The sequence below is a fragment of the Otolemur garnettii genome, unplaced genomic scaffold, assembly GCF_000181295.1.
Source record: "Otolemur garnettii isolate 467f Iridium unplaced genomic scaffold, OtoGar3 scaffold00097, whole genome shotgun sequence".
Taxonomy (NCBI): Eukaryota; Metazoa; Chordata; class Mammalia; order Primates; family Galagidae; genus Otolemur; species Otolemur garnettii.
Genome location: NW_003852492.1, coordinates 7,406,410 through 7,433,302, shown reverse-complemented (window position 1 = coordinate 7,433,302; position 26,893 = coordinate 7,406,410). Strand labels below are relative to the sequence as shown.

General features: G+C 44.4%; 1 protein-coding gene across 1 annotated transcript in view; it reads right to left on the bottom strand.

Annotated features, from left to right (window-relative positions):
- Positions 1 to 1,042: 1,042 nt before the first annotated feature.
- Positions 1,043 to 26,893, bottom strand: part of LOC111727208 (beta-galactosidase-1-like protein 2) — a 57,458-nt gene continuing 31,607 nt past the window's right edge. The window contains exons 6-23 of the mRNA XM_023516786.1: positions 25,282 to 25,350; positions 22,972 to 23,067; positions 20,627 to 20,735; positions 17,771 to 17,863; positions 14,117 to 14,198; positions 12,645 to 12,709; positions 11,943 to 12,027; positions 10,928 to 11,065; positions 10,007 to 10,087; positions 9,263 to 9,369; positions 6,907 to 7,041; positions 4,855 to 4,923; positions 4,313 to 4,403; positions 3,636 to 3,723; positions 3,268 to 3,376; positions 2,454 to 2,570; positions 2,282 to 2,345; positions 1,043 to 1,396 (exon numbers count right to left, since the gene is read on the bottom strand). Of these exons, the coding sequence (XP_023372554.1) occupies positions 1,389 to 1,396; positions 2,282 to 2,345; positions 2,454 to 2,570; positions 3,268 to 3,376; positions 3,636 to 3,723; positions 4,313 to 4,403; positions 4,855 to 4,923; positions 6,907 to 7,041; positions 9,263 to 9,369; positions 10,007 to 10,087; positions 10,928 to 11,065; positions 11,943 to 12,027; positions 12,645 to 12,709; positions 14,117 to 14,198; positions 17,771 to 17,863; positions 20,627 to 20,735; positions 22,972 to 23,067; positions 25,282 to 25,350 (1,606 nt within the window). The 3' untranslated portion in view covers positions 1,043 to 1,388. The remainder of the gene's footprint in view (positions 1,397 to 2,281; positions 2,346 to 2,453; positions 2,571 to 3,267; positions 3,377 to 3,635; positions 3,724 to 4,312; positions 4,404 to 4,854; positions 4,924 to 6,906; positions 7,042 to 9,262; positions 9,370 to 10,006; positions 10,088 to 10,927; positions 11,066 to 11,942; positions 12,028 to 12,644; positions 12,710 to 14,116; positions 14,199 to 17,770; positions 17,864 to 20,626; positions 20,736 to 22,971; positions 23,068 to 25,281; positions 25,351 to 26,893) is intronic.

The window sequence follows — 26,893 nt, the reverse complement described above, 5'->3', positions numbered from 1 at the left end:
AAGAGTGCTGAGGCTGAAATCCTGCTTTATATTAATGGTTCTCAAAGTGAGATTCCCCAGACTGGTAGTAAGAGCATCATGGGAACTGACCAGAAACGCAAATCCTCGGGCCTCGCCCCGACACACTGAGACTGAAATCCCAGGGATGGGGCCTGTGTTTGAACACACACTCCAGGTGGCTGTGCTGCACACTTGGTGTATAGAAGGAACAGCCTATGATGTGAGAAGACTTCTGGGCTCTGGGTAATGGGGGAAAGAGAAACAAGAGACAGACGAATGGAGCCGAACTGCCATCTGTCCTGTTTTCAGCTGTGGGCTTCAGCTGAGAGGTGGGGCATGAGGTGGGGCAGCGAAGGAGACCACTGAGCAGGCAGCTCTTGCCCTATGGCCTACTTGAACTGTAGAGGGCCTTGGCCACGTGGGGGTTGCTGGCCCCTGGCATTTACAGTGCAGCATGCAAGGGTGCGCTCATGATTTTGGACCAACCACACAATGGCCTAATCCCAGTTCCTTTGGGAGCTCATGGAGCCTCTGGGGTCTTGGCTTGGGCTCCCCTCTGCAACCCCCAATGTAGTGCTAGCTGCCTCTATGGTGACTAACTCTTCTGAGCCCCACAGAGAGCTTGTCAACTAACCCAGGACCTATTTACACCATGCTGGACTCTGCAGTGGCTTGAGAGAGTAAAACTCCGTAGGTCTCCCCTCTGCCTGCCTGTGCCGTGCTGTGCCACCAAGTGGATTCACCCCAGAGACTCAAATGGCTCTCTCTGCCCTCTGCCCAGGCTCAGAAGGCCTGGGGCCATCTGCAGGAGGGAGCAGGACAGGAGATCGATGGGCTGTGAATCAGGTGCCACTGATGATAAGGAAAAGCTGCTGGCATGAGTCTCAGTGAAGCAGAGCTTCCTCCTGAGTATGGATAACCAATGGAATGGCAAGGCCACTGGGAAGTAAAAGGAAAACACTTTTTTAAAACAGAGAAAACACAAAGCATATATGAGCTTCCTTGCATTTCCTGTATGAACCTTGTATTTTATTTGCTTTCTTGGGAAGATCACTTTTGCTTCAGATTTACATTTGTGAGACCAAATATTCTGAGCATCTTCTAGTTTTTTCCCCAACATTTGATTCAAGGGTTAAACAGCTTTTGCTACAGTGATATGACAAAGGTGTGCATTGGGTGTCTTGCTGTAAACCTCAGAGACAGGTTAGCCAACTGAAGCCACAAGAGGAAGGCATGGGCAGGTTAGGGACGGCAGACCCCAGCAGAGCTTGGCACCAGTGAAGAAGCCAGGGCAGTTCCCATGACCAGGATTGACAGCTGCTCATGGCACCACTGCTGAAATGACTCAGCTCAGCCGATTCCCTACGTTGTGTCACACCAGGGGAGACTCAGGGTCCTAGAGAAGAAAGTAGGACTGACAATGTATCCACGCCATGGAGGAGTGGCAGCTTGGTTACTAGGCCCATGGAGATTCTATGGAGGGAAGGGGAACCACTCTCTGAAAGGATGTCTGAATCTTGCTGCAGCAGAAAGAACTAGGGAGGTTGGGGGTGCAGGTCCCAGGTGTTACTAGGAGGGCACAGGAGATCTGCAGCAGTCGGGGCCAATGTAACCGGTCTGTGCATTCCCTGACCATGGCAACCTGAGTTGGGCACTAGGAAAAGTGCTTTGGAGTTACCCAACATGGCAGCAGGCGAAAAGGCAGCAAGCAGAAAGCTCAATGCATTTCAGAAACTGCAAGAAGTACAGGTGCCAGGACCAGTGCACCATGAGAGAGAGAGCTTGAAAATACCGTGGACACATCCAGAAGGGAGGCCAAGGAAGGTGGGTTTCGGCCATTAAAGGAGCAGATTAGTTAGGTCAACTTAAAATGGGAGGCCTGGCCAGGTGTGGTGGCTCATGCCTGTAATCCTAGCACTCTGGGAGACCAAGGCAGGTGGATCACCTGAGCTCAGGAGTTTGAGAACCCTATTTCTACTAAAAAAAAAAAAAAAACTAGCTGAGTACTGTGGCAAGCACCTGTAGTCCCAGCTACTCAGGAGGCTGAGGCAATAGAATTGTTTGAGACCAAGAGTCTGAGGTTGCTATGAGCTGTGATGCCACAGCACTCTACCCAGGGCAAAGAATGTGACTTTTATTTCAAGAAAAAAAAAAAAAAAAAGGAAGGCCTAAGAGCATATTTATCACACCAGGCAGGGCCCTGATAGGTGGTACACACCCTGCTAGAAAACTCCAAAAGCATTGACCCAGATGCTGCAAATCACCCTTCAGAATGCCATACCTAGATAAGGGTACTTTAAGAACTTGATCTCTTGGCCAGCTCTCTGCTCTTCAAGCACGACAATCTGTCAAGGAGAAAAGGTGGGGCAGCATGAGGTTCAAGTTCTGCCTCTGAGGCCGGGGAGAGTCCTGAAGTGGACAGGGAGCTGTGGGGCACCATGGGCAGGGTTCACCTCATTTGTCCCAGAATGAAGCCATGGTCCTGGAAGGTAAAGGGTCTCCTGGGGACCTTTTTTCCAGTAGCGTCCTAGGTTTTCTCCATTGACAAATACAACCCCTTTTGTCCAGCCCTGAAACAGAGTGGAATGGAGGATTCAAGACCTGAGTCCTGGAAGTAAAAACCCAAAAGGAGAAGACACCATACACATTCCCTTCACACAGGAAATCATGGATATGTCCAGACAGGACAGATGGGCACCAAGGCCCTGGGGAGGAGGCCTTGTGCTGCAGCCACCAGTCTGCGGCTGGCTCAGCAGGGAGGGTCAGGGAGAAGGGCGCTGCTTCACACCACACCTCCCCCATCTTCATAGTCATTTGTTCATCAAAACATGCTGGGCCCCTTAACCAGTTTGTTGAAAATATTTCAAATTGTGTCTAAAACCAGCATATTGTACCCCATGATTGCATTAATGTACAGAGCTATGATTTAATTTTTAAAAAATGCTGGGGCCAAAACAACCAGCATTGTAGACCATCAGGAGTGGCAGCAACAGTGTCTTGACATCCTACCTACAACATCCCCCCACAGGCTGGGTGACATCTGGGCAATTCTCCCCACACTCCCCGTGCAGCGGCTCCACCAGCCAGTCCTACACACCACCACTCTCATCCAGCCGGGTAACCCAGGGAAGGGCAGCCACCCGGATGGCTGTAGAGGGGTTGAGGTCCTGGTCTTCTCTTGGTGCCTGCAGACCTGGAGCCCTTTTCCACAGGTCCTGTAGGGATGGTAGGCTGGGAGGACACAGACTGGACAAAAATGGCACGAACCTCCATTTTTATAAAGGTATCTTTCGGCTCCCCAACTTTCAAGATGCCGTAGAAGAACGCAGGGCCCTGGACGTGTTTTGAGATTGGTCTCCACGATTTGCGAAAGAGCCTGAGAGAGAGTCAAGGACCGACAGAAAGTCACACCTGCCTCTAATGTGCCATCTGTGAATGCTGAGGTGTGTGTTCTCCCTGAAGCACAGGCAATGCTTGTCAAGGAGACTTTACAGTTGGGGGTCATTTCCTTCAACGTCTTGGGTCTCACTTACTGAAAACTGAGGGGTTGATCTGGATGACCCCCAAGGTACCTTCCCTCTCTAAACACTTGCCAGTTTTGATCCATCACCTGGAGTCAATAGTCAGGCACCCACCTTCGTATAATCCTCGGTTCCATATCCAGGCTGTAGATTACAAATTTTCTTAGTGGAGAATTGTTCAGATAGATATCCCCAGTTAAACCTGCAGGGGGAACAGAAACAGAAAGTAAAGGAGGCAGAGGAGTCCAGCAGTGAGCAGGGCTATGACCGGGCTCTCCCCGAAGGAGACAACTTTCCTGGCCTCTTGTGGCCAGGCAGGCCACTGTAGAGTCCCCACACAGGCCTTGCTGTCTGGGTGCGCACCTCTCAGAAAGGGGTCTGTATCCTCCGAATTGACAGTGGACAGGCGGCTGCTGTCTCGGCCAGCCTAGGTCTCAGGTATGTCAAAGCACTTGGTGTGGGGAAGGAGGAAGGCCAGGAAGGACTGCTAGGTGCCGGCTCCAGGGAGGGAAGGAGCAAGGTCCCTGCAGAGGGACCCTCATCATTTTTATTCTACAGCTCTCTCCTGAGAGAACCACACTCAAACCCTCCCCAAAGAGGAAGGCAACGTACTGGCTCTGGCTTGGTCAGGAGAGACCTCTCTCAGGGTCAGGGAGGGAGCCAGGCATCATCACAGTCTCTGCACACAGGTGCCTGGGGCTGAGAGGCCCTGCTTTCCTCCACCTGCATGCCTGTCCCTCACTGCCATCAGCCTGCTGTAGGAAGAATGGGGGCCACACCCTGAAGCCCACCTTTCCTCTGCGTGTTCATGTCTTCCCCGGAGGCGAGTCGGCCTTGGTTCTCCACCAGGATCCTCAGAAGTTGCCGTTTCTGGTAGGGCTTCTGCAAGACAGACCAGCCAGAGGGGCCCCGCTCAGCCACTCTCCTACAGCCCAGCCAGGCCTCCCCTGGAGGACTGACCTGCAGACAGGCCTCAGAGCCTGCAACCCCCAACTCTGAGCCAAGCAAACCCCAAGTCTGCCACTCCTGCTCATGCCCCACCCTCCTGGGCCAGGCCTTTTGGGGAAAGTGTTGCTAGATTCTCCTGGGGATGATGAACAACCAGAGTTCTTCTAGCAAATATCCAAGGTGGTAAAGCTCTGCTTACCCAGAGCAAGTGCACCTGGACCCTAGAGAGACACAACTGCCTCGTCCCTGTTGGCTCCTGTGCAAGGAGCAATCCCAAGGGCAAGGAAGAGGAAAGGGACTACCACAGGGCCTGGCCACGTGCAAATGGGAGTGCAGGGCCCAGCAGGATCTAGGACTATTTGCCCATTAACACTGGAATATGTACATTTTTCTTAATAGAAAGATGATCAGTGGAGTGATCCAGGACTCCTATGAGCTGCCCGTTCAAAAACACCTGCCAAAGAGAGAAGAGAGCAGCATTAGGTCCTCATCAGGAAAGGGAGGCAGACCGCGGGAAAGCCGGGAAAAGGGCACAGCAAGGGGAACGGTGAACTCTTCATGGCCCCAAATTCCACCAGCTGACCTCACATTCCTGAAAACAGATTTGTACTTAAAGTAGGCAGTGATGCACTGAGTCAGGCCATGTCTGAAGAAAGGAGTCCCAACATGAGAGCGGGGTCCCAGCTTGATGGGAGGACAAGGAGAGAATTAAGGAGACCTGCAGGGAATGAGGCAAAAGAAAAGTAGAGAATAAATAGACAGCGTGAAAGAAATGATAGCAGAGGGGAGCCGTGGAGATGTAGGTGCCACAGCCATGCGCGTGTCCAGCCACCCGTCCAGTCTCCCATGGTAGACGCCGCTCTGCTGGGCGTTCCCAGATTCTCATTTGGAGTAAGAATCTGCTGCGCCACCACCCTGCCTGGTTGGAGGGACAATCTGAACATAAACCTGTTTCTTTTCCATTACCTCCAGCACTGCTTCAGCCCTAGATTAACCCACCCAGAAGACCACACGGGGGCCATGCAAGACCAGATAAGGGGGATTATTCATCATTTGCTTCCTAGGGTGTTTTGGGTAGATCACAATTTTTGTAATAAAATTTGACTCAGAAACTATAACAAAACAAATCTACAAATGTGCAACACATTAATGTTATTATACAGAATGCGGAATTTATAACTTAAGCTTATAAGAGTCTACGCACAGGCTGATATATTCTATAATCATCTGCCTGCTTAGTGAATCAATACCTCACTGGGGAAGGGGGGGTCACCTGGGTTAAAACATAGCCCTGACCATCGAGGAGCTCGGACGGAGAGCTACACAATGATCAGATGAGCTACCACCTCTGCGACCATGGAGCTGGGGCAGCCACGTGGACCATAGAGGAAGGAAGGGCACTTCCTATCCACGGCAGAAGCCAGGATGCCCCATGCACCAGGGCCAGGTGGCTAAGGAGAGCACCGACAGAGGGTATAGGACCAGTGGCACGATGAGGCTTTTGCCTTGGGAAGAAACTCCAATGGCTCAGTAAGGGAGAGAAGGGGGGACAGAGGATAACACACATACTGAGCCAGAAGATCAACTACGAGGTTCTAACAACAGCAGAAGTGAGATACCAGGATGAGACTGAGGCGACAATAGCATGTATTTTAAAAGAACAACTGAGTAAGGCTGCCCCATCCAGGGGCCAGAGGAGATTAAGGAGTGAAGAAAGGGGGAGGGGTGTACAGGAACAGCATTTCTAGCTTGGGAGGCTGCGAACCGCCAAGGAGGGTTCACTGAGGAAGCTGACCGCAGGAGGAGCTGGGGAATCCTGCAGAACAAACACACCATGATGGGGGTCCGGACACTATGGGTCTGGAGCTGAGGACAGAAGGGGAGGGCTGGAGGCACAGAAACCAAAGTCCCTGAAGCCCTGGAAGAACATGACACCCAGAACAAGAAAAACAAGAAAAAGAACAAGAAAATTTCACCCAAAGCCAGAAACAAACAGCTCTGGACATGGAGTAGGCTGGGAAGGCCTTAGGCGGGGTCTGCAACACGCCAGCTAAGCAACATTTGAAAGTCCCTTAGCTCCTCTGAGGTTTCCTCATGTGTAGTAAGTATCTCGGGTGTTTTAAGAGTTACTGTCGCATGCCACGTGTTAGGGGTGATATGCAATAAGTATAAAGACTGTTCGTGCTCTTCCCAGGTCTCTGCAAAAAACACCCTGAACTCCCCTCAAGGCTCAGCAGGGATGTCCTCCAGGCATTTGCACACCTTAGGTAAAGAGAAGCAATAGTTCACATATAAAGATTTCACTGAAGGGACAGACGTTAAGAAACAGTGATGATTTCTTGAAGGTCAAAACGTTTTGACTATTAGTCCCCTCAATGGCACAGCTTGGCTATGACAGCAGACAGATGCCACTGAGACCATGCTCACTGCCTCCTACCTGGGCGCGATCCTGAACGTGACCCCTGGAGTAGAGGATGCCATCTTTGGAGATGTAAGTCTCATACAGTATGTACCCGTAGGACTGATGCACGGGCAGCATCTCCATGGAAATCGGCTTGATAGACTCGAATGGCTGTGGCAGACAGGAGCGAAAACCAGGCTGAAGGTTGAGGCTGAACATAAAAACCCCAGAAACCCCCATCCAAAGCCCACCTCTCCAAAGAAGTGGCCCCAAGTGCCTTGTGAGCAGGAGTATAAAAGAGGAAGATGTGGTGATGATTGTGCTTAAGCGTGGCACGCAAATGGCCCTTTTTGTTTTTCAAACCAATCTCATATTTCTCTGGGTGTGCTAGGCAGTGAGAGATTTTTATAGTTCAGACAGAAGAGCTGAGGTCAAGATGGCCAGGTGTGGTGACTCACGCCTCTAATCCTAAGACTCTGGGAGGCCAAGGCAGGTGGATTGCTTGAGCTCAGGAGTTTGAGACCAGCCCCAGCAAGAGCGAGACCCCTGTCTCTACTAAAAATAGAAAAACTAGCCAAGCATGGTGGTGGGTCTCTGTAGTCCCAGCTACTCAGAAGGCTGAGGCAAGAGGATCGCTTGAGCATAAGAGTTTAAAGTTGCTATGAACTATGATGCCATGGCACTCTATCTAGAGTGATAGAGTCAGACTTTGTCTTAAAAAAATAAAAAGAAAGAAAGAAAGAAAGGAAAGGAAAGGAAAAGGAAAAGAAAGAAAAAAGGGAACGGTTTGTGGGCCTGGCTCTTCGCTCCATGTTTGGAGCCTGCACTGGGCTCCTGCACACAGGAATCCCAGCCTGGCCTTCCCTTCCTTTCCTTTTTTACACTTAGAGAAACACCTGGGCCCACAGTCTAACTGGCTGTGATTATTCATAAATCCACCTATCTGGCAGGACCCTAAAACGCCCTGTGTCTGTTTATACCACGTCTACTGGCCCCCTCCAGCTGGGGTCCACAGGGGTTTCCAATGCAGCATCACCCCAAACTGCAGCTCCCCATGCCAATCTTTTTCCTTTACAAAGAACGTCACCCACCCAGGCAAAGAGGCAGGAGGCACAGACAATGTCCTCTCCCTCCTTTTCTTTCTCTTCCTCAACATCCTATGTCATCCAATCATCACCTCCTGTCAAGTCCAGCTCTAAATATCTGCTTCATGTATCCTCTTCCTTAGTTCCTACTCCCCATGTTCAAGTTCAGAAGACTGCTGTTTGGTTTTGGTGCTCTAGCAGGGGCCCACTCAAATCTGTCCCCCACAGCACCACCAGAGAAATCCTGAAATACACACCTGTCCTCTGACTCCCAGCCCTATTTAAAATCACTTCCCATAACTTTCAGGGAATCATTCAAACTTCTTCCCACCAAATAAATGGAATAAAAAGAAATTTTAAAAAACATACAGGTTAAAAGAAACAAAGGAGATATGTCAATTAAATGCAATGGGTGATGGCCTTCATTTGGATCTTGATATTAACAAATCAATGCTACCAAAAGTTTATGAGATAATTGAGAAATGTCAGTTCCTGACTGTGCACAGCCCCACATGATCACGTCAGCAGCTTGGAGGTAGCCATGGTGCTACCTTCAGCTTCAGCAGTTTTTTCCCCTGGCCAGTGATTTTCCTTTTTATTTTTTTCTTTACTAGGGGGTGGGAAATGCCACTGGAGGCCCATTCTCATCTTCCTTCCTCTTGCTGCCTGCTGCCTCCTTAGAATTTTCTCTTAGACACATTCGTATTGCCTGCCTCTTTAGGATCACTAACTACCGTTTCCTCTTTGGGTGAAGATTTCTTCTTCTTGGGAGGACTCACATGGCCAGTGTTGGCCAGTGATTTCCAAACTGTGTTCCTTGGAGCCCTGGGGTCGAATTAGAAGCAGCACACAGACCGTCCTAGAGAAAGAAAGGACGGCTGGCCCTTCGGGAGGAGAAAGCACAGAGGGACAGAACTTACCCCTGACTTACCTAGTTTGTTTTATATGGTGAACTTCGCAATAAGTCTGGAGAAAGACTATCTCTACTAAAATAGAAATTTGCATATTATTGCCCCTACCTCTAATCAATATGCCTTCATTCTAACCATCTTTGGAAGGCAAGGGATCTCATCCCAGCTAGGTTGTGAAAGGGAATCTTCCTAGTATCCTACAATGTTTATACGATTTCTTCAAATTCAAATTTCTGAATTCCTATTCCAGATTGTGAAATTAGGAGAAGGAAGGAAACTGTTAAGGACTCCTGTTCATTCCCCAGTGTGCACTTTCTGTTCTTTGAGCAAAGGCCTGTCCTCTGTCCTCTCTTTTGTCCAAAGACTACTCCCTGTGTCTAGGCCCAAAATGCTCACCAGTTCCAAGAAGTCCAGGATGTCCCACAGTGGCAAGAAATGTAACGGTATCACTGACTTATATGAAGTACTCTCTGGACGGTCTGGTTGGAGGGGCATGGGCAATTCTGCAATGAAAATCAGATGGTTGGGCCATTCCAGGATCCTTCCCCAACCCCACTGGGGTACCCTGCTACCCAAGGCCGGCAAGAGTGAAGGGCCCAGTCACAGGCCATGGCTCCCCAGTTTCAGGGAGAGTCATGACCCAGGGAGTGATTGAAGGGGATTCCTCTCATATCCCCAAGCTCTGAGGCAGGTGCCCTGCCACCCTGGAAAAGAAGGTAAGTTCGTTCCCCCTGTGGGCTCAGGAGTTCTCAACCCTCGATCCTCAGCAGAATCTCCTAAAGCCCAATGGGAAAATACATATGCTCAGATTCCACCCTTCTCTTCCCATTCCAACTAGGGACAATCCTTAGGACATATTCATCTAAGAGCTCTGGGAAGGGCCTGGAACCTCTGGTTCTAAAAGCACCATAGAAAATTCTGCTGCACCCCAGACTAAGCAACATGGCCCTCGTGCTGAGTACACAGAGAGCAGCCCCTGTATCTTATGCATATTTGAATTCCCAGTGCCTAATGGTAAAATAAACTAGAGAAAACTATCTCCCAAATAATCTCCACCCATCCCCTCACTCTCCTCTTCACCAGATAGAGACCACTTGAGAAGGCTGGGTTATCATTCAGATGGAGATCGTTGCTGGGTACCTAAAATGGAGTTAAAGTACTCCTGATACACGGTATACTCAGGTGTGTATTCTCCTTCCTCTCTCAGCAGTGCCATATAGTCTGAAAAACATAAACCAATGTGTCATTTTCCCCAGGAAAGCCTCAACTTCAGCTTCATTCCCCCACCAAAAGATGAGCTTGGTACTGAGCAAAAGGATTCTTAATACAGTAGCTTTGAGAGAAAAATACTTGGTACTAGGGAAAAAAAAAAAGAACCCTCCATCTCCCAGTTAATTTTGCCTAGGAGACATCTGCCAAGCTTCCCAGGGCTTTCAATCCCATCAGTCCCTGGGTGTCTAATAAGCTCTAGCCCAGTGGTTTCTACCTCCAGCTAAACACGTTTCTTCCTTTCACACTTGACTTCCCACTTGCTCTCTTAATAGACTTGTGGACTGGGGAAGACACATCAATCAATACCTTGGAGCTATCAGAAGACCCAAAGTCACTGTTTCTACAGGAAACTTCTAAGAACAAGGGTCTGTGCTGGAGATAGACAAGATTAAGCTAACCAGGCTCAGCACCTGCAGCACAGTGGTTACGGCACCAGCAGCACAGTGGTTACGGCACCAGCCACATACACCAAGGGTGCAGGTTTGAACCCGGCCCAGGCCAGCGAAACAAAAATGACAACTGCATGAGGCTGAGGCAAGAGAATTGCTTAAGCCCAAGAGTTTGAGGTTGCTGTGAGCTGTGATGCCACGGCACTCTACCAAGGGTGACATAGTGAGATTCTGCCTCAAAAAAAAAAAAAAAAACCAAATCCTCAACCCCTGGGATATGGTAAAGGAAAAACACATGAACCATTTCAGAGATTATCCTCAGAGGCCAACACTAGAAAGCTCCAGTCTCAAATGGTGGGGTGACCTCAGTTAGAGACAATTCTGGGAGACAAGTACTTGCCATAGCTGGTGACCACTGGGAGATAAGTGTGCAGAATTGTGGCTCCACCCATGAAGCCAAAGTTGGTGCCACCGTGGAACATGTAGAAGTTGAGGGAGAACTTGAGCTTGAACATCTCTGTCACGTCCCTCTTTAGCACTGCGTAGAGGGAGGAGGAAAAGGGCTCACGGAAGAGTGTGCGAGAACTTAACAGCACTCTGTGGATTCTCAAATCACCTAGACCTAAAATATTCAGTCTACCAATATCTCGTGCCCCCAGAATGTGTGGGATTAGCCAGAATTGACTAAGAAGGGTAGGTGAAATTATTCTCAGTATTACTTTCATAACCCAAAGTCGTTCCGTACTTTCTTCCCTGGGTTTCCCATTTTGGGAGATACTTTCTGCAGCATACAAACTGCATGTATCAAACTTGTGCCCCTTTCCCTCAGGACAGTGGTTCTCAACCTGTGGGTCGCAACCCACAGGAACTGTATTAAAGGGCCATGGCATTAGGAAGGTTGTGAACCACTGTCTCAGGTAAATACACATGCAGATTAGTGTTTCTTCTGCACTGACCACTTCTAACAGTGACTGATCTCAGATTACAGCAACAGGAACACTCACCTTCATTTTTAAGATCACTACAGTTCACCAGGGGACTGTAGAATTGAGATAGATCATAAGAGACCAGAGAACATTCTACTCTCACCCAACAAACTTTCATTGAATTTCCCTTCCTGCCAGAATAATTCAATCTGATTTATTTAATAGCTTCCACAAAACATTAATAACTACGAGGGAAACTCTGCTAAAATTTACGTTTCAACTACAGTGATCTCGGGATGCTCATTTTACGCTGTCATTTTACCCGCACAGATGGCTGTGAGGTGTCTACTTAATCGCATTGACATTTGCTGAGCTATACCATGCAGGAGCCTTGTATCCTAAATCTCAATTACACTAATCAGCAGAACAAATAAGTCAGGGCCATCTGTGGCCTGTGTTCTCCAGAGAATGGAACAAAGCAGTGCTCACTCTGTGGGTCCCGATACTTGCGGAGTTGACCCCATGTGTCAAAAGATGCTGCTGTATATACCATCATCATTATGGGGCTAGCACCCTGTGAAAAATCAAGTGTCAATTGAGAAAAGGTTGTTACAAATCAGAAGCCTGAATTGCTTGGAAGGGAACTGTAAAGTCTGGTTCTCACACCCCCTTGGTAACTCAGAGCATACCCTCCCCGCTCACAGACTCTGAGCTTTACTCTCTGGCTCTCAGACTGTTTTCCTGGTCTCATTATTCCTCCTATTTCACTGCTCTTCTTGCCTAAGCTTTGGTAAAGTCAACTGCCATTTCAACATTGCCCTTTCTAGAACTTTCTAGAATCTTTCATCTCCTCGAATGACCAGAGTAGAGATCTAATAAGGAAGAGCCTGACACAGAGGAAGCACTAAAAATGCTTCTCTCATGTGGTTCCCTTTCTTAGTCAAGTCTATAACATGTACTGGAAACAAATCACAAGAGACTATCTAATGCTGAAGGCTAAGGGCGTGATACTGTGGGCAGATGAATTTGATTTGGCCAAACCTGAAGCCATTTATAAGAGGCATTTCAAGGGCACAGTAGATCCAGGTTTTAACTGAACTGATCCCTGCTGAGAATTTCCCCAAGAAATGACTGACAAGGTCCTAGCAAGGGCAAGAATCAAGACCTCTCCCAGCCCTGAAGTGTCCTTACCTGGATTGAAGCAAGTTCTTGGTAAGTTTCTTGATTAACTCCCTTCTGGTGGACAGTGACAAGCACTGGGGAGGGAAGGGAAAAACTTGGCACAGGCCCTGCTATGACCATTACAGGGCAGGGCAGAGGGCACCCCACCCCCATGCCAGGGTCAGGAGTGACAGTGGGCTCATCGCCTCCCGTACATGCCTCCCACGGGCATTTCCCATTGACATGGCTTATGGCTAGTCCTGAAGATATGATTCAACACTTGGATCCAAACATATGACATACAAAGGGCTTTCAAACACATCCCTTCACTTAGCATTTACAATGAATGACCCCGAGGAAGAAGACTGGCAGTTAAACCACATCACATTGAAGAATAAATGCTGGTCACAAGAAGAAATTGAGCCCAGAGAGGCAGATAACCTAAGACCTAAAACTTGGCTATGGGTCTCCTGACTACTAATTCAGAGTGCTAATCTGATCCTCCCACTACAGACAAAGAAGGGTCACGAAAAATCCTGGGGGAGAGTATGGCAGAGGCACCTGATGAAACTACTCATATTCAAGAATTCCAAAAGGCAGGCCAGGCACGGTAACTCATGCTGGTAATCCTAGCACTCTGGGAGGCCGAGGTGGGTGGATTGCCTGAGCTCACCGGTTTGAGACCAGCCTGAGCTAGAGCAAGACCTCACCTCTAAAAAAAAAAAAAATAGCCGGCTCGGTGCCTGTGGCTCAAGCGGCTAAGGCGCCAGCCACATACACCTAAGGTGGTGGGTTCGAATCCAGCCCAGGCCCGCCAAACAACAATGATGGCTGCAACCAAAAAATAGCCAGGCATTGTGGCGGGGGCCTGTGGTCCCAGCTACTTGGGAGGCTGAGCCAAGAATCACTTGAACCCAAGAGTTTGAGGTTGCTGTGAGCTATGATGCCACAGCACTCTACCAAGGACCAAGTGAAACTCTATCTCAAAAAAAAAAAAAAAAAAGAAAAGAATTCCAAAATGCAATGTTCTCTGGTTCCATTTGTCCATGTGTTATCTTTTCTCAGGTCTCCATGTATCAACCTATATTTCCTCCTTGTAATCCTATTCTGTATTTCTCCACTGCTTTTATTTCCTGGACTGATTTACACCATGAGCCCTAGGGGCTGCATCCACAACAGTACAATTTCTCTGACATACATCCACTTCCCATGGCTCACTTGTGTCCATTTGGCAACAACAGACTTGTCTTTATTTGATTCTCAGCCAGTCCCCACTCTGGGCCTCCCAGAGGCTGAGAATAAGTGTTCTGGAAGGTGCATACCCTGGGTAACAGCCAGTGGGGCAGCAAGACCTAACTAGCTCCTTAACTCAGCTCTGCTTTCACCCAGAAAATGGGACCTCACCCATGGGGGATGGGAAGGCCAGCGTGGCAAAGTGAGTCCTGTTTCTGACTTGACTAGTAGAGGAACTGGGAGGAACTAGGGCAAAACCAAAACTGTACCATTTTTTATGTGGCCTTTTCTCAGTTCCGGTCCACTGTCTGCAGTCATGAGCAGCACCTCGATCCCCCGTGTCACCAGGGCCTACGGAGAAATTCAGTGAGGTAAATGAACTGTCTCTGACTTCGTGGGATGGCTCCTCTTTGGAAAATATTATGGCAATAAAAAGAACCAGATTGAAGCTAAAGAGGAAGGTCTAATTCCCCATCTCACTACTTGTAAGTTAGGAAATTAAGACAAAAATATCATCCCTGCTTCAGCCACACTCAGCAAGGGACAACTGAAATTTCATATCTAATACAAGAGGCAGTGGGATTGTTTAAGCACTTGAGAAAGCGCTTTCCCCTAAGGACCTGAATTCTGAAATTTTCTCCAGTGTTTCAAGGAGCTAGAATGAACATTCTTCTCCACATCTTCACCCAAATTAGGCACATCTTGTGTACCAAGAGACATTTGTGGACATGTGCACAAGTGTGGGTTTTCCTTTAGGCAGCAGCAAAGGCAGGCAAGGTGTGGCTAAGTCCACCCATGGTCGCACTTTTGACCGCATGAACCTTTAGTGTAATGTTCCTACTTTAACTAGAAAAAAAATTCTAGATAGATTCTAAACCCAAGATAGAGAGATGAGGCTAAGGGACTTATCTACTTCAGTGTAAAATACTGGGACTGCCCACAGATGCTGAAAAAAGCCAGAGGTATACCTTCCTTGGTCTTTTGGATCAGAATATCCTGAAAATGAAAAGGTTCCTACAATTAACCCCAGAGTCCTATGTTAAGATGAGGAAATAATTTGTTTCCACTGAACTCTTTTGTAAAAGAAGGTAGGCCGAGAAGTGACTGACAAGAGCCAGCATGTCACACACCAATCAGCATTGCCCCACCCCACTTACCATGTGTCCTGTTGGAATGCCATGAGTCAAGTCTCTAGCCTCAGTGAGCAACATGACTCAACGGCAGGTGACCATATAGCTTATCCTACTAGACACTTGAGAAAGGAGAGGGTGGTAACAATTATTCCAGCATCCTGGTGGTGTCCTGGACAAACAAGGATGCATGCATGGTTCACAAGTCATAGGGACAGTAACACATTCTACTTTTAGGGATGATGAGCTTTTTTGTTTCCAACTCCTATGATTTGCATGTGTCCCCCAGAAGGTCAAGTGCTGGTAACATGGTTGCTGTTTTGGTGGAGTTAAATGGTGGGGCTTTGGGGAAACAATTGGGTCACAAGAACTCAGCTATTATGAATGGACTAATGCCTTTCACAAGGGGCAGAACTTATGGTTCATTATGATGGGGGTCATCCCCTTTTCCTGTCTCACGTGTTTGCTTGCCAGATGATGGCTTCCACCACCTGATTCCCCTCACCAGAGGCCAGTACCATGTTCTTGGACTTCCCAGCCTCCAGAACTACAAGCCAAATAAACTTCTTTTCTTTATAAATTATCCAGTCTGTGGTATTGTGTTGTAGCAGCAGAAAATTACAAAGATACCAACTAAACTTCTTTCTAATCACAATTAGACAGCCTGGATAAAATATTTTTTAGAAACTTACTTAGAGATATCAGATACATAAGGTAGAACTTGGGAAGCCAAGATCCCAGGGAGAAAGGGAGGATAGCACTTGCCACTGCTTTTCCCTGAAGGGAGCAGCTGATTCCCAAAACATCAGCTGAGAAGAGTTTGAGAAGTTGAGCAGAGATGCCAGCAGTTTTGTAAGATTTGGGGAAAGAAAGTGCAGTTTGGGGATTGCCACAGTTTAGGGACCATGGTATCCAGCTAGATCCTATAGGGCGATAGCCTGGGATTAAGGATGAACAAGAACTAGATTAGCTCACATAAAGATTGAAGCTCAGCTTCAAATCATTGCAAATATCTGCCAGAGCAAAAATGAATCTACCTCAGAAGAGGGGATAGGGAGGGGGCTGATACAGGTTCACCACACGGCCCCTTTGACTCTAGAGTCTGTCATCCAGAGGATGATAAATTTGCTTGTATTTCAAGGCAAAAAATGAATCCATCTGGAAGATGATCAAGAACCCGAGACAATCTCAATGTTTCCATTAATAAATGTTTGACATTAAATTTAAAAATTATTAGGCTACCAGAAGATAATACTTTCTTGGAACCATGAGAAAAAACACAACAACAACAAAAATCAGTAAGAACTCAATAGGTTTATTAGACATAAATGTTGAAATAATTAAAGTGTTCAAGGAATTGAAAAAATAGAAAATTTTGCAAAGAAATAAAAACTATAAAAAAAGACTAAACTCTAATTGCTAGGTCATGGAAGAAGCCCAAATGTCCATCAACCCACGAATGGATCAATAAATTGTGGTACATGTACACAATGGAATACTATGCAGCCCTAAAGAAGGATGGAGACTTTACCTCCTTTGTGTTTATATGGATGGAATTGGAAAATGTTCTTCTTAACAAAGTATCTCAAGAATGGAAGAAAAAGTATTCAATGTACACAGCCCTACTTTGAAACTAATTCATAGCTTTTATAGGAATGTCATAACCTAATTATAGCCTTAGAATATGGAAGGGGGTGGGGGGGGTGGATGGGAGGAGGGAAGGAGATTGGTGGGGTCACCTCTATGGTTTATTTTACAAGGGTACAAGTGAATCTTTCTAAAAGCAGAGTATGAATGTTTTAACTCAATAACTAGGAAAATGACATGAAGGTTATGATGACCAGTGTGATGAGAGTATTTCAAAACGTATATGAAAACAACACACTGTACCCCATGATTGAATTAATGTACACAGTTATGCTATAAGAAATAAAATTTAAAAAAGACTAAACTCTAGATCTTAAAATTAAAATATTTGAAATTAAAAACTTAATAGTGTAAGTTTAACATCAAATTAAATAAACCTAAAGAGAAAATTAATGAATTGGAAGAAAATTTAGAAGAAATCATCCATTCCATTATATAAGTGGAATATGATGAAAACATCTGTATAATTGAAATGCCAGAGGAGAAGGGAGGGAAAACAGAGGGAATGATTGCCAAGAATCTTCCAAAACAGATGAAAGACTTCAAGCCACAAATTATAGAGTGCAAAAAATGTAAGCAGGATAAGTAGAAAGAAAACCACACCTAGACAAGTCTTAATAAAATCACTGGAAACCAAAGAAAAAAGTTGTAAAAGCAGCCAGAAGAGACACTTTAGTTTCAAAGGAGCAATAATTTTATTGATAACTGACTTCATAATAGAAACAATGGATGCCAGAGGAATCCCCAAATAAGTGCCAACCTAGAATTCACCATAGAGCAAACATATACTTCAAAACTGATGGTAAACTAGATTTTCAGACAAACAAGAAGTGAAAGAATTTCTTGCCAATATATGTAGAAAAACAGCAACAACAAAAAATACTAAAGGCAGAGAAAAACCAGAGAAATCAAAGCTCAGAGATGCAGAGAGGAAAAAGCAATTCTAAAGTCAATGATATGGGTAAATCTCTGTGACTATTAATTCCACTAATACAGGTGGTTTCCATGGAGAAATCAAACTGGACCTTATTCATCTTCAGTCCCATAGTTCCATGCAATCTACAGGTATTCAGGATATGTTTGCTCCACCAACTAACAGTGAGACGAGTAGCATGTAAATATGGAGAAAGATTAAGGAGCACTTACCTCTTTAACATACGGCATGTATCTTCTATCCAGATTATAAGAACCATATTCATTCTCGACCTGCACAGCAATGATGGGGCCGCCCTTGGTATACTGAGGGTCAAGGAAATGAGAGTATGAGAATGAGTCTAAGGGTGGCAAAAGACCGGATTTTCCAAGTCTGCATTGCCATCAAAATAACACACTCCTAAAGTCAACCTCAAGTTGCAATACGGTTCTGGCAATTTCTCTTACTCTATAGTCAGTAGTCACCTCTGGAAAGAAATCATATACTCAGAATCCTACCTTTCCAAAGATCACCTAAAGAATTAACTCCCCTTATTTTTTCCCCAATTCAATCCATTAATCATGGGGCCCGAAACCTTCACAACCATCTTTCTGCCTAAGCACCAGTAACACCATCAATGACTAAGGTGTCTGTCGTCCTAGGGGTTGTCTCCTCTCCTGTGTTGGTACAGCTCATCTCCTTCCCTCTCAGGGATGTTACTCTTTGGTGCATCCCTTCTGTATCTTCACCTCTTTCTTCACTGAACCTTTCTCTCTCATCCTTTAAAACTGACCTAAGGCCTTAGGTTTTAGATGCCTTTCCTGGACCCCTTCCCCCTCTAGTTTGGCACCCACTTGCTCTCCTCATCTTCTTGGCCAACCTTTGTGAATTATTTTCTTCCTCACTCTTGACCCATCCTCTACTCACTGAGACCTCACTTTCGCTCTTTCCATAATCACCAAAATTATTAATATTGATCTTCTTTTTGTTAAATTCAGTCACAAAATTTTAGTCTCAATTTAATTGTTCTTTTAGTAACATTTGATACTCTTGGCCATTTTTTTCCTTCATGAAACCCTCACTTCTATAACCCATTCTCTCTTAGCTTTGGTCACTCTTCCTCCATCTCCTTTGTGGGCTCCTTTTGTCCTACTCACCTCTTAACGCTGGTGCTTTTTATGGTTCTTTGCTAATTCTAATCCTGCGCTGGTTGCAGTCCCTTCTGTCTCACGATGTCATCCTTTGACAAGTACCTTTAAATTTTTCTTCCTTACCATCCCTTTCTGCTAATATTAACATGCCCAGTTATCCCATATCTTCATAGCTCTCTCAACTCAAAATCTGAGTCAGCTAACATATTTTCTCTCCACACCTTGCACCTGCCACACCCTAGCCAAATTTCATTGCGCCCCCTTTGTACTTCCTCAATCTACTCTTGGAACACATGAGACAACCATGAGGTACCTCTTCCCACATGAGAAAAATACTGTTGACCCTTAAGGATTAAACTCATCCCAGGAATGCAAGTACCAATCTGGACAACACCTGGGACTATATGTAAGGGTGACTGAAGTGTTTGCACACCAAAAACTGATCACTAGGACCTAGGAGAAACCTTAGATGGAGAAGGTTGAACTGGGCGGGTATTTATCAATCAAGAAATAACTGGCTATCTTGTAATCCCTGATCAGGGAGAAAAAGAAGACACAAAGCCTAAAATAGTGTTTCTCAAACCTTTAATTTGCATATATCCCCTGCTGACGAACACTGAACAACTTTTTCAAAACCTGCTTCTCCCGCCCCCTTTTTATCCAACCAATGAGAAATCCAGCAGACTAGAAAACAGAAAAGAGGAAAGATCCAAAAGTTGACAGTACCTGGAATTATCTGTATCATCTGAATCTCATAAGTACAACTAAATCTTCTAAAAGAAAGACATTCATTAGTAAGGAAGTGCTGATTCAAGAGGCTGGTAGAATGTTCTCGAGACCTCCTAACCTCCTTATGACCTGATTTCACGCTCACAAAGCAACCTTCTGATTACTAATATAGTTTTCCAGTCAAGAGTCTCAAGACTAAGGAGTCCTAAATTAGATATGGGGAGAACATTCTAGTCTAGCATTGTTTAGTAGAATTTTCTACAAAGATGAAAATGTTCTATATTTGCACTGCCCAATATGGTGGCAACCAGCCACGTGTGGCTACTGAATACTTGAGATGTGGCTAGTGTGAATGAGAAACTAAATTTTTAATTTCATTTAATTTTAATGAATTTAAATTTAAATAGTCACATGTGGCCATGGTTATCATACTGGACAGGGTAACTCTAGTCTCAGCAAATGCAAATCCCTACTACATCACATGGCACGCTGATTTATATTCTTCAGTCACTTAGGAGTTATTTTGTTTTTTGTTTTTTGGGGGTTTTTTGACTTTTTTTATTGTTTGGGATTCATTGAGGGTACAAAGAACCAGGTTACACTGACTGCATTCGCTAGGTAAACTTCCTTTTATAATTGTGTCCCACCCCCAAGAGATGTGTCATAAACCATGACTCCTCATGCCCCCCCATTCCCCTACACACCCCCAACATGAATTAGCATGTTATTTCCACTTAAACAATGAGTATGGATGACACAGTGATTTTATTGCACAGAGGTATATCAAGAGCTAAGTAAATTATAACTCTTACAAAACCACTGACCTAAGTTTATCTGTATAAGCTACTATTTCTGAAGGACTGATGAGGCTATCTTTAGGAGAAAAAAATGCATGCATTTTGAAGACAATCATTAATTTCCTGTTCACGGCAGTGTAGAGAGCAAGTAAACAATGGTCAAGGTGAAACAAAAATACACAGAATGTGGTGCCAAGGTAGATCTAATATGTGAGTTTGTTCAGTTGGGCAGTAGGTGGAGAAAAGTCATAAGAGAAGAACAATTAAAACCTTCCATTTCACATATGGAATTGGAATTAACTGTTGCACATGCCTCTTCCTTCAGAGTGTCCAGAAAGTAAGTTAGGCTACCTAGGAAAACAATCCAGGCAATTACTTCCCTTGGCCATACAGATAGGGGCTTGGGTTTTACCTGGAGTGGCACCACCTTGGGAATCAGCTGGTCAAAATAGCGATTCACTGCTCTAGTGAAGCCCTTGTAAGTTGTTCTCAGCTTCATTCTCTGGTCCTTGAGTAACCAGCTACAATTGGAAAGGTGAGACTCAGACTTGGGAAGAGAGACAGCAATAAGAATGTTCAAGCATAGGAAGCTGGGAATTGCGGACAACCCAAATTTGCACTGCCACACCAGAACAGTGTATGATGAGGGGTTAACACAACTTTAAGAAAAAGCAATCATGAGCTGTCAACACTTTCCTCAAAACATAAATAGACGTTGTATAAAAACATGACCCCCAGGCCAAATCAGATCTGCAGTCTGTTTCTGCAAATAAAGTTTTATTGTCACAGAGCCATACCCTTTTGTTTCCATGTTGTCATGGCTTGTCTACCAGCAAGATTGAGTCGTTGCAAGAGAGACTATATTATTATGTTGTTTAAAAGCCTAAAATATTTACTATCTTGCCTTCTTATAGAAAAAGTTTGCCAATCCTTCTTCTAGAATGAGATTTTTTTTTCAAAAAAATTTAGGGAGTACAAGTGTTTTTTGTTACATGGATAAATTTTATCATGCTGAAGGCAGGGTTTTCAGTGTATCAGAATAGTGTATGTTTCACCAGATAGGTAGATTTTTATCCATTACTCCACTTCCTCTCCCCCCCTTCTTAGTTTTCAACGTCCCTTAGATCATTTTATTATACACTATAGCCCTTATTTTGTTCACACGTAAAAGTGAGAACAAGGGGCATTTATTTTCCATTCCTTGGATATTTCGGAATCATGGCTTCCATTTCCATTCAAATTGCTGCAAAAAGCATTTCATTTTTTTATGGCTGTGTATGGGTGTATACACACACACTCTCACATACACACACCACAGTTTGTTAATCCCCTCATGAATTGATGGGACACTTTCATTGGTTCCATATCTTTGCAATTGTGAATTGTGCTGTGATGAACATTCAGGTGCAAGTGTATTCTTTATAATAATTTCATTTCCTTTGGGTAGATACCCAGTAGTGGTATTGCTGAAGCAAATGGTAAGTCTAGGGGCTGGGTGCAGCAGCTCACACCTGTAATCCTCGCACTCTAGTAGGCCAAGGCAGGTGGATCTCCTGAGGTCAGGAGTTCAAGACCAACCTAAACAAGAGTGAGACCCCGTCTCTACTAAAAATAGAAAAACTAGTCAGGTGCTGTGGTAAGAGCCTATAGTCCTAGCTGCTCAGGAGGCTGAGGCAGGAGGATATCTTGAGCCCAAGAGTTTGTGCTTGAGCTATGAGGACTCCACAGCACTCTATCCAGAGCAACAGACTAAGAGTCTGCCTCAAAAAAACTCCAAACAAATGGTAAGTCTACTCTTAGTTTTTGAGGAATCACCATAGTGCTTTCCACAGTGGTTGTACTAGTTTACACTCCAACCAGCAGTGTGTAAGTATTCCCTTTTCACCACATCTGTGCCAAAATCTATTGGTTTTTGACTTTTTAGTAGTGGCCATTCTGACAGGGGTAACAGTGGTATCTCACTATGGTTTTCATTTGCATTTCCCTGATAATTAGTGACATTGAACATTTTTTCATGTTTTTAAGACCCTCCTAAGCAAATATAGCAACAACAAAAATAAGTAAATGGGACTTAATTCCCAAAAGGTTTCTATACATCAGGGAAGTAATCAACAGAGCAAATCACCTACAATATGGGAGAAAACATTTGCAAACTATACATCCAACAAAGGGCTACTATCCAGAATCTACAAAGAACTCAAACAAATCAGTGAGAAAAAAACAAATAGCTCCATCAGAAAGTGGGCAACAAGCCAGGCATGGTGGCTCACGCCTGTACCTAGCACTCTGAGAGACGGAGGTGGATAGATTGCTTCAGCTTAGGAGTTGAAGACCAGTCTGAGCAGGACGACGGCCATGAATCTATTAAAATAGAAAAACCAGCCAGGTGTTGTGGTGGGAGCCTATAGTCCCATTTGCTCAGGAGGCTAAGATAAGAAGATCACTTGAGTTGAAGAGTTTGAAGTTGCTGTGAGCTATGACATCATGGCTCACTCTACCCAGGGTGACAGAGTGAGACTCTATCTCAAAAAAAAATTCTTTTCTTAATTTAAAAAACAAGAACAACAACAAAACCTGCAAATACCATGCAATCCCTAATATTTTAAAGATCATTTTCTATGTAATTATATGGACGAAATAGTGAAGGTAAAAAAAATACATATAGAACCAAAGCTAAACACTATGCCTAACTTGCATTTGAATGTGCTTGTGATCCACATGCAATCAACAGCCAGGGACCCTCCAAGTACAACTTACCTGGGCAAGCCTCCAAGGTCTAGGTCACTACCGATGTAGGGGCCTGGACACAGAATCACCCAGAGCCCCACTTGTGAAGCCATGTGTATGAAATCCCTGGGAAGCAAAGCAACAACAATAACTTCACAGCAAAGGTGAGGCCTGGAATCACTGCTACGTTTCTCTCCTTGCTTTCTTCTGAGGTTGGAACAGTTGGAACTCCCAGCCTGGCCCACACAGTCCATGTCGGAGACCCAGAGAGATGGGGGCACAATACTCAGTAAGAAATAGGTTCAGTCAAGGCACTAAACAGAAAGGCATTAAAGTGAGAGTCCAGAAATCCTAAACCCAACTCCAACCTTCCCATCCAAAGCTATCCCTCCCTTCATTCCTAATGTCCGGGAGCAACACCACCATCCAGGAAGCCACCTGAGGCAGAAACCTACAAATCACCTTCACTTCTGTCTTCCTCACCTCCTGCTGTCAATCACGTCTGTTCCTCCAACTTAATATTTTCAAATTTCAAATTCCTCTGCATTCCTATCGCTATCACATTGGCTTAAGTATCTAACATTCAACATGTTAGTTATTAGAATGGTTGTTTGACTGGTTTCCTTCCTTCATTCTTAACCTTCTTTCAAGATTTTTTCCAATGACTATCAATAAACAATATGATCATCATCAATAGGAACTAGCATGGATTTCGTATCAGCAGTAGGCACTCACGCTGAATTCTTTAACTTTGTTGTTTTATTTGACAATTCTATGAGAAAAGTATTGAATATTTTCTCCGCTTTACAAATAAGAAAATAAAAACTTTGGGTTTCATAAAGGTCACATTTTTAATAAATGTAAGAACTAAAATTAGAGCTCAGGCAGAGAGCCTCTAAGAATGAAATCTTAACTACTATGCTATGTTGCCTCTTAAAATTATTGTCACAATGATCTTCTTAAATGTAAATATGAACTTTCCAAATTAAAATTCTTCACTCTGGGAGGCAGAGGCAGGTGGATTTCTTGAGCTCAGGAGTTCAAGACCAGCCTAAGCCAGAGCGAGACTCCCAAAATAAAAATAATTTTAAAAAAAAAAAAAAAAAAAACGGAGACAAGACAATCGCTTGAGGCCAAGAGCTTCAGGTTGCTATGAGCTATGATGTCCCAGCACTCCATTCAGGGTGCCAGAGTGAGATTCTGTCTCACAAAATAAAAAACTAAAATTTCTCAAATGATTTCCCAACACTCTCAGAACAGATTCCAAATTTTGTAGCATGATCGATAAGGCCAGGATCTGGACGTTGGCTACTTTTTGACAGTTCTTTTACTACCAAGTAGTAAGACAGCCAGACTGCATTTCTTGCACTCCCCAGAAAATATTATACAATGTGCAGCAGCAAGTTAATTGCCAAGTTTCCCATGTGTTTAAAAGGGTCCATGCAGCTGATCTCAAGCCAATAAAACGTGACAGAAGCCACGAGTTCCGACTCCCAAAGACATTCTCGAGGCTCCTCCTTCCGCCGTTGGCTGGATGCTGACAACCATGGTGGTTTACAACATGGTGAAAGTGCAGGACAGAAAAACTCTGACTCCCTCCAATTATTTTTTGGAAGAGAGACATAGGCTCACCAGAAATACCTATTTTAGATTCAACTTGAGTGAAAATAAACCTTACTGTTAAAACATCTTGAGGCTTACCTGGTAGTCACAGCTAATGTCACCTTAATTAGTTTATAATGTTTTCTCACATCGCTGACTTGGCCCCAGCTAGACACTTTGCCTGACATATCACTCGGCCTCTTCTGGTTAATTCCTGCTTAGTCTCGAAATTTACTTCAGCTGTAAGCTCCCTGCCATCTTCCCTGATCTGCTCGCCAAGTTTGGGCTGTATATCCCTAGCATGTTGTATTAGCCCTCTCTCTTCAGAGAATCCTTATTCTTAAAAGCACAAAGTGTCTTATCTGTCCATCTTCAACACCAATGTCTAAATACATATTTTTGAATAAACAGTTATTATTCTATTTCTGTCATGTCTTAGAAACCCTGTAAGTTATAGCCCCCAAATCTCCTTTTAGAACTGAGAGAGCAGATTCTTCTTGATAGACCAAAGCTGGAGAACTTCTAAACCATACTTGCAAGCAATAAACCCCCAGAACACAAAGGTCTGTGCTCCACCAGAAATAACAGACTCACTGCTTAAGAAGCCTTCAATACAGGAAAAAAATCACCCCATCTCCCTGATGGCTCCAAAAGCAGAAAGTAAGGTGCCCCTGCTACTTCATCTGATCCCCACAGTAAATCTCTGTCTCTGGATAAAATTTAGGTATGAACACATACTCGAAATTCCGGGTTCCAGTGAAGTAAAAATCGTTGTCTGTTGGCTCATGGAGGTTCCAGGGAATGGACCTGCAATGGGAAAGATAGAGAAATACCAGAACCTTACCTTGGACTTGACCTGATCCCATGTTGGATTCCCCCATTTTAATATAGTACCTAGGTTATCTCTTCCACGAAGGAGGTTGAAGATCTCAATAGCCAAACCTCTAGGTGTACACTATGTATTATATACAAAATTTCCTCCATCTAATGCCCAGCAAAGAATAGGGAACCAATGTTTTTCTATAATTCTGGACTTCACATAAGGTAGATACATGTGTACTATGCTTTGGGAGGCACCCACAGATTTCTTCTTTTAAATGTTTGTAAAAAGCATATAAAATTGTAAATCTATATATGTAAAATAGAAAAAAAACTATTAACCATAAAACAGAAAGATCCGAAAAGTTTATAGGACTAGATGATACAATGGCATTTAAATGAATACAATGAAGCCCAACAACTAATAGCATAACACCCAGGATCAATTTAAAAACTACTAGGGAAGCAAACAGGTCCTATGACCTGTAATGGGGGGAGGGAGGATCAATTAGTAGAAATAAATCCAGAAATGACACACGTTGTGAAACTAGCAAACAGAAATATTAAAAGGTATGCAAATAGACAGCGTGTCTTCAATGCATAAAGGAAAACAGGACCATGCTGAGAAGGAAAAATGAAAGACAGAAAAAAAGAACCAAATGGAATTTCTAGATTTTAAAACCATAAAATATCTGAAGTGAAAAGTACTCTGGATGCTGTGAACAGCAGAAAATGAAAAATATATCAGAACTAATAGCAGAGTAGACTCAGCAGAACAAAAGGTCAACTGAATGTTAAGATATAACAAAAGAAGCTATCTTTTGTTAGCAAAAGAGCAAAGATAAGATGGAAGAAAAGTTTTGAACAGAGCACCAGTGGTGTCTTATTAAGAAGTCTAACATTCACGTAATTGGAGTCCCAGAAAAAGAGAGGGGGGCAAACTATCTTTGAAGAAATAGGGGCAAAATTTTCCAAATTTGACAAAAACTATAATACAAACCTACAGATTCAAGAATCGCAACAAACCACAAGTAGAATTTTTTTCTAAATAATTGTACCCTCACGTATCACAATCAAATAGCTGAAAACCAGTGAAACAGAAAAGGTCTCAAAAATAGTAAGGGGGGCAATCGATAGATCACATACAGTAGAAAAACAGGTAGGAAGTGCAGCAGGTTGGCCACAGGTAGTAATGCCAATCAGAAGACCAGGAAGAAACAGCTTTGAAGCACGAAAATTAAAAACACAAACAAAAAACTGTTGACCTAAAATTCCATACCATTGAAAACAAGCCTTCAAACTGAAGAGAAAACAAAAATTTTTCAGACAACCCCCAAAGCTGTGAGAACTCATGACCAAAAGATTTTCACTATAAGAAATATTAAAGCGGCCAGGTGCGGTGAATAGAAAAACCAGCCAGGCCGTAGTGGTAGGGGCCTGAAGTCCCAACTACTCCGGAGGCTGAGGCAAGAGGATGGCTTGAGCCCAAGAGTTTCAGTTTGCTGTGAGCTGTGACGCCACAGCACTCTAT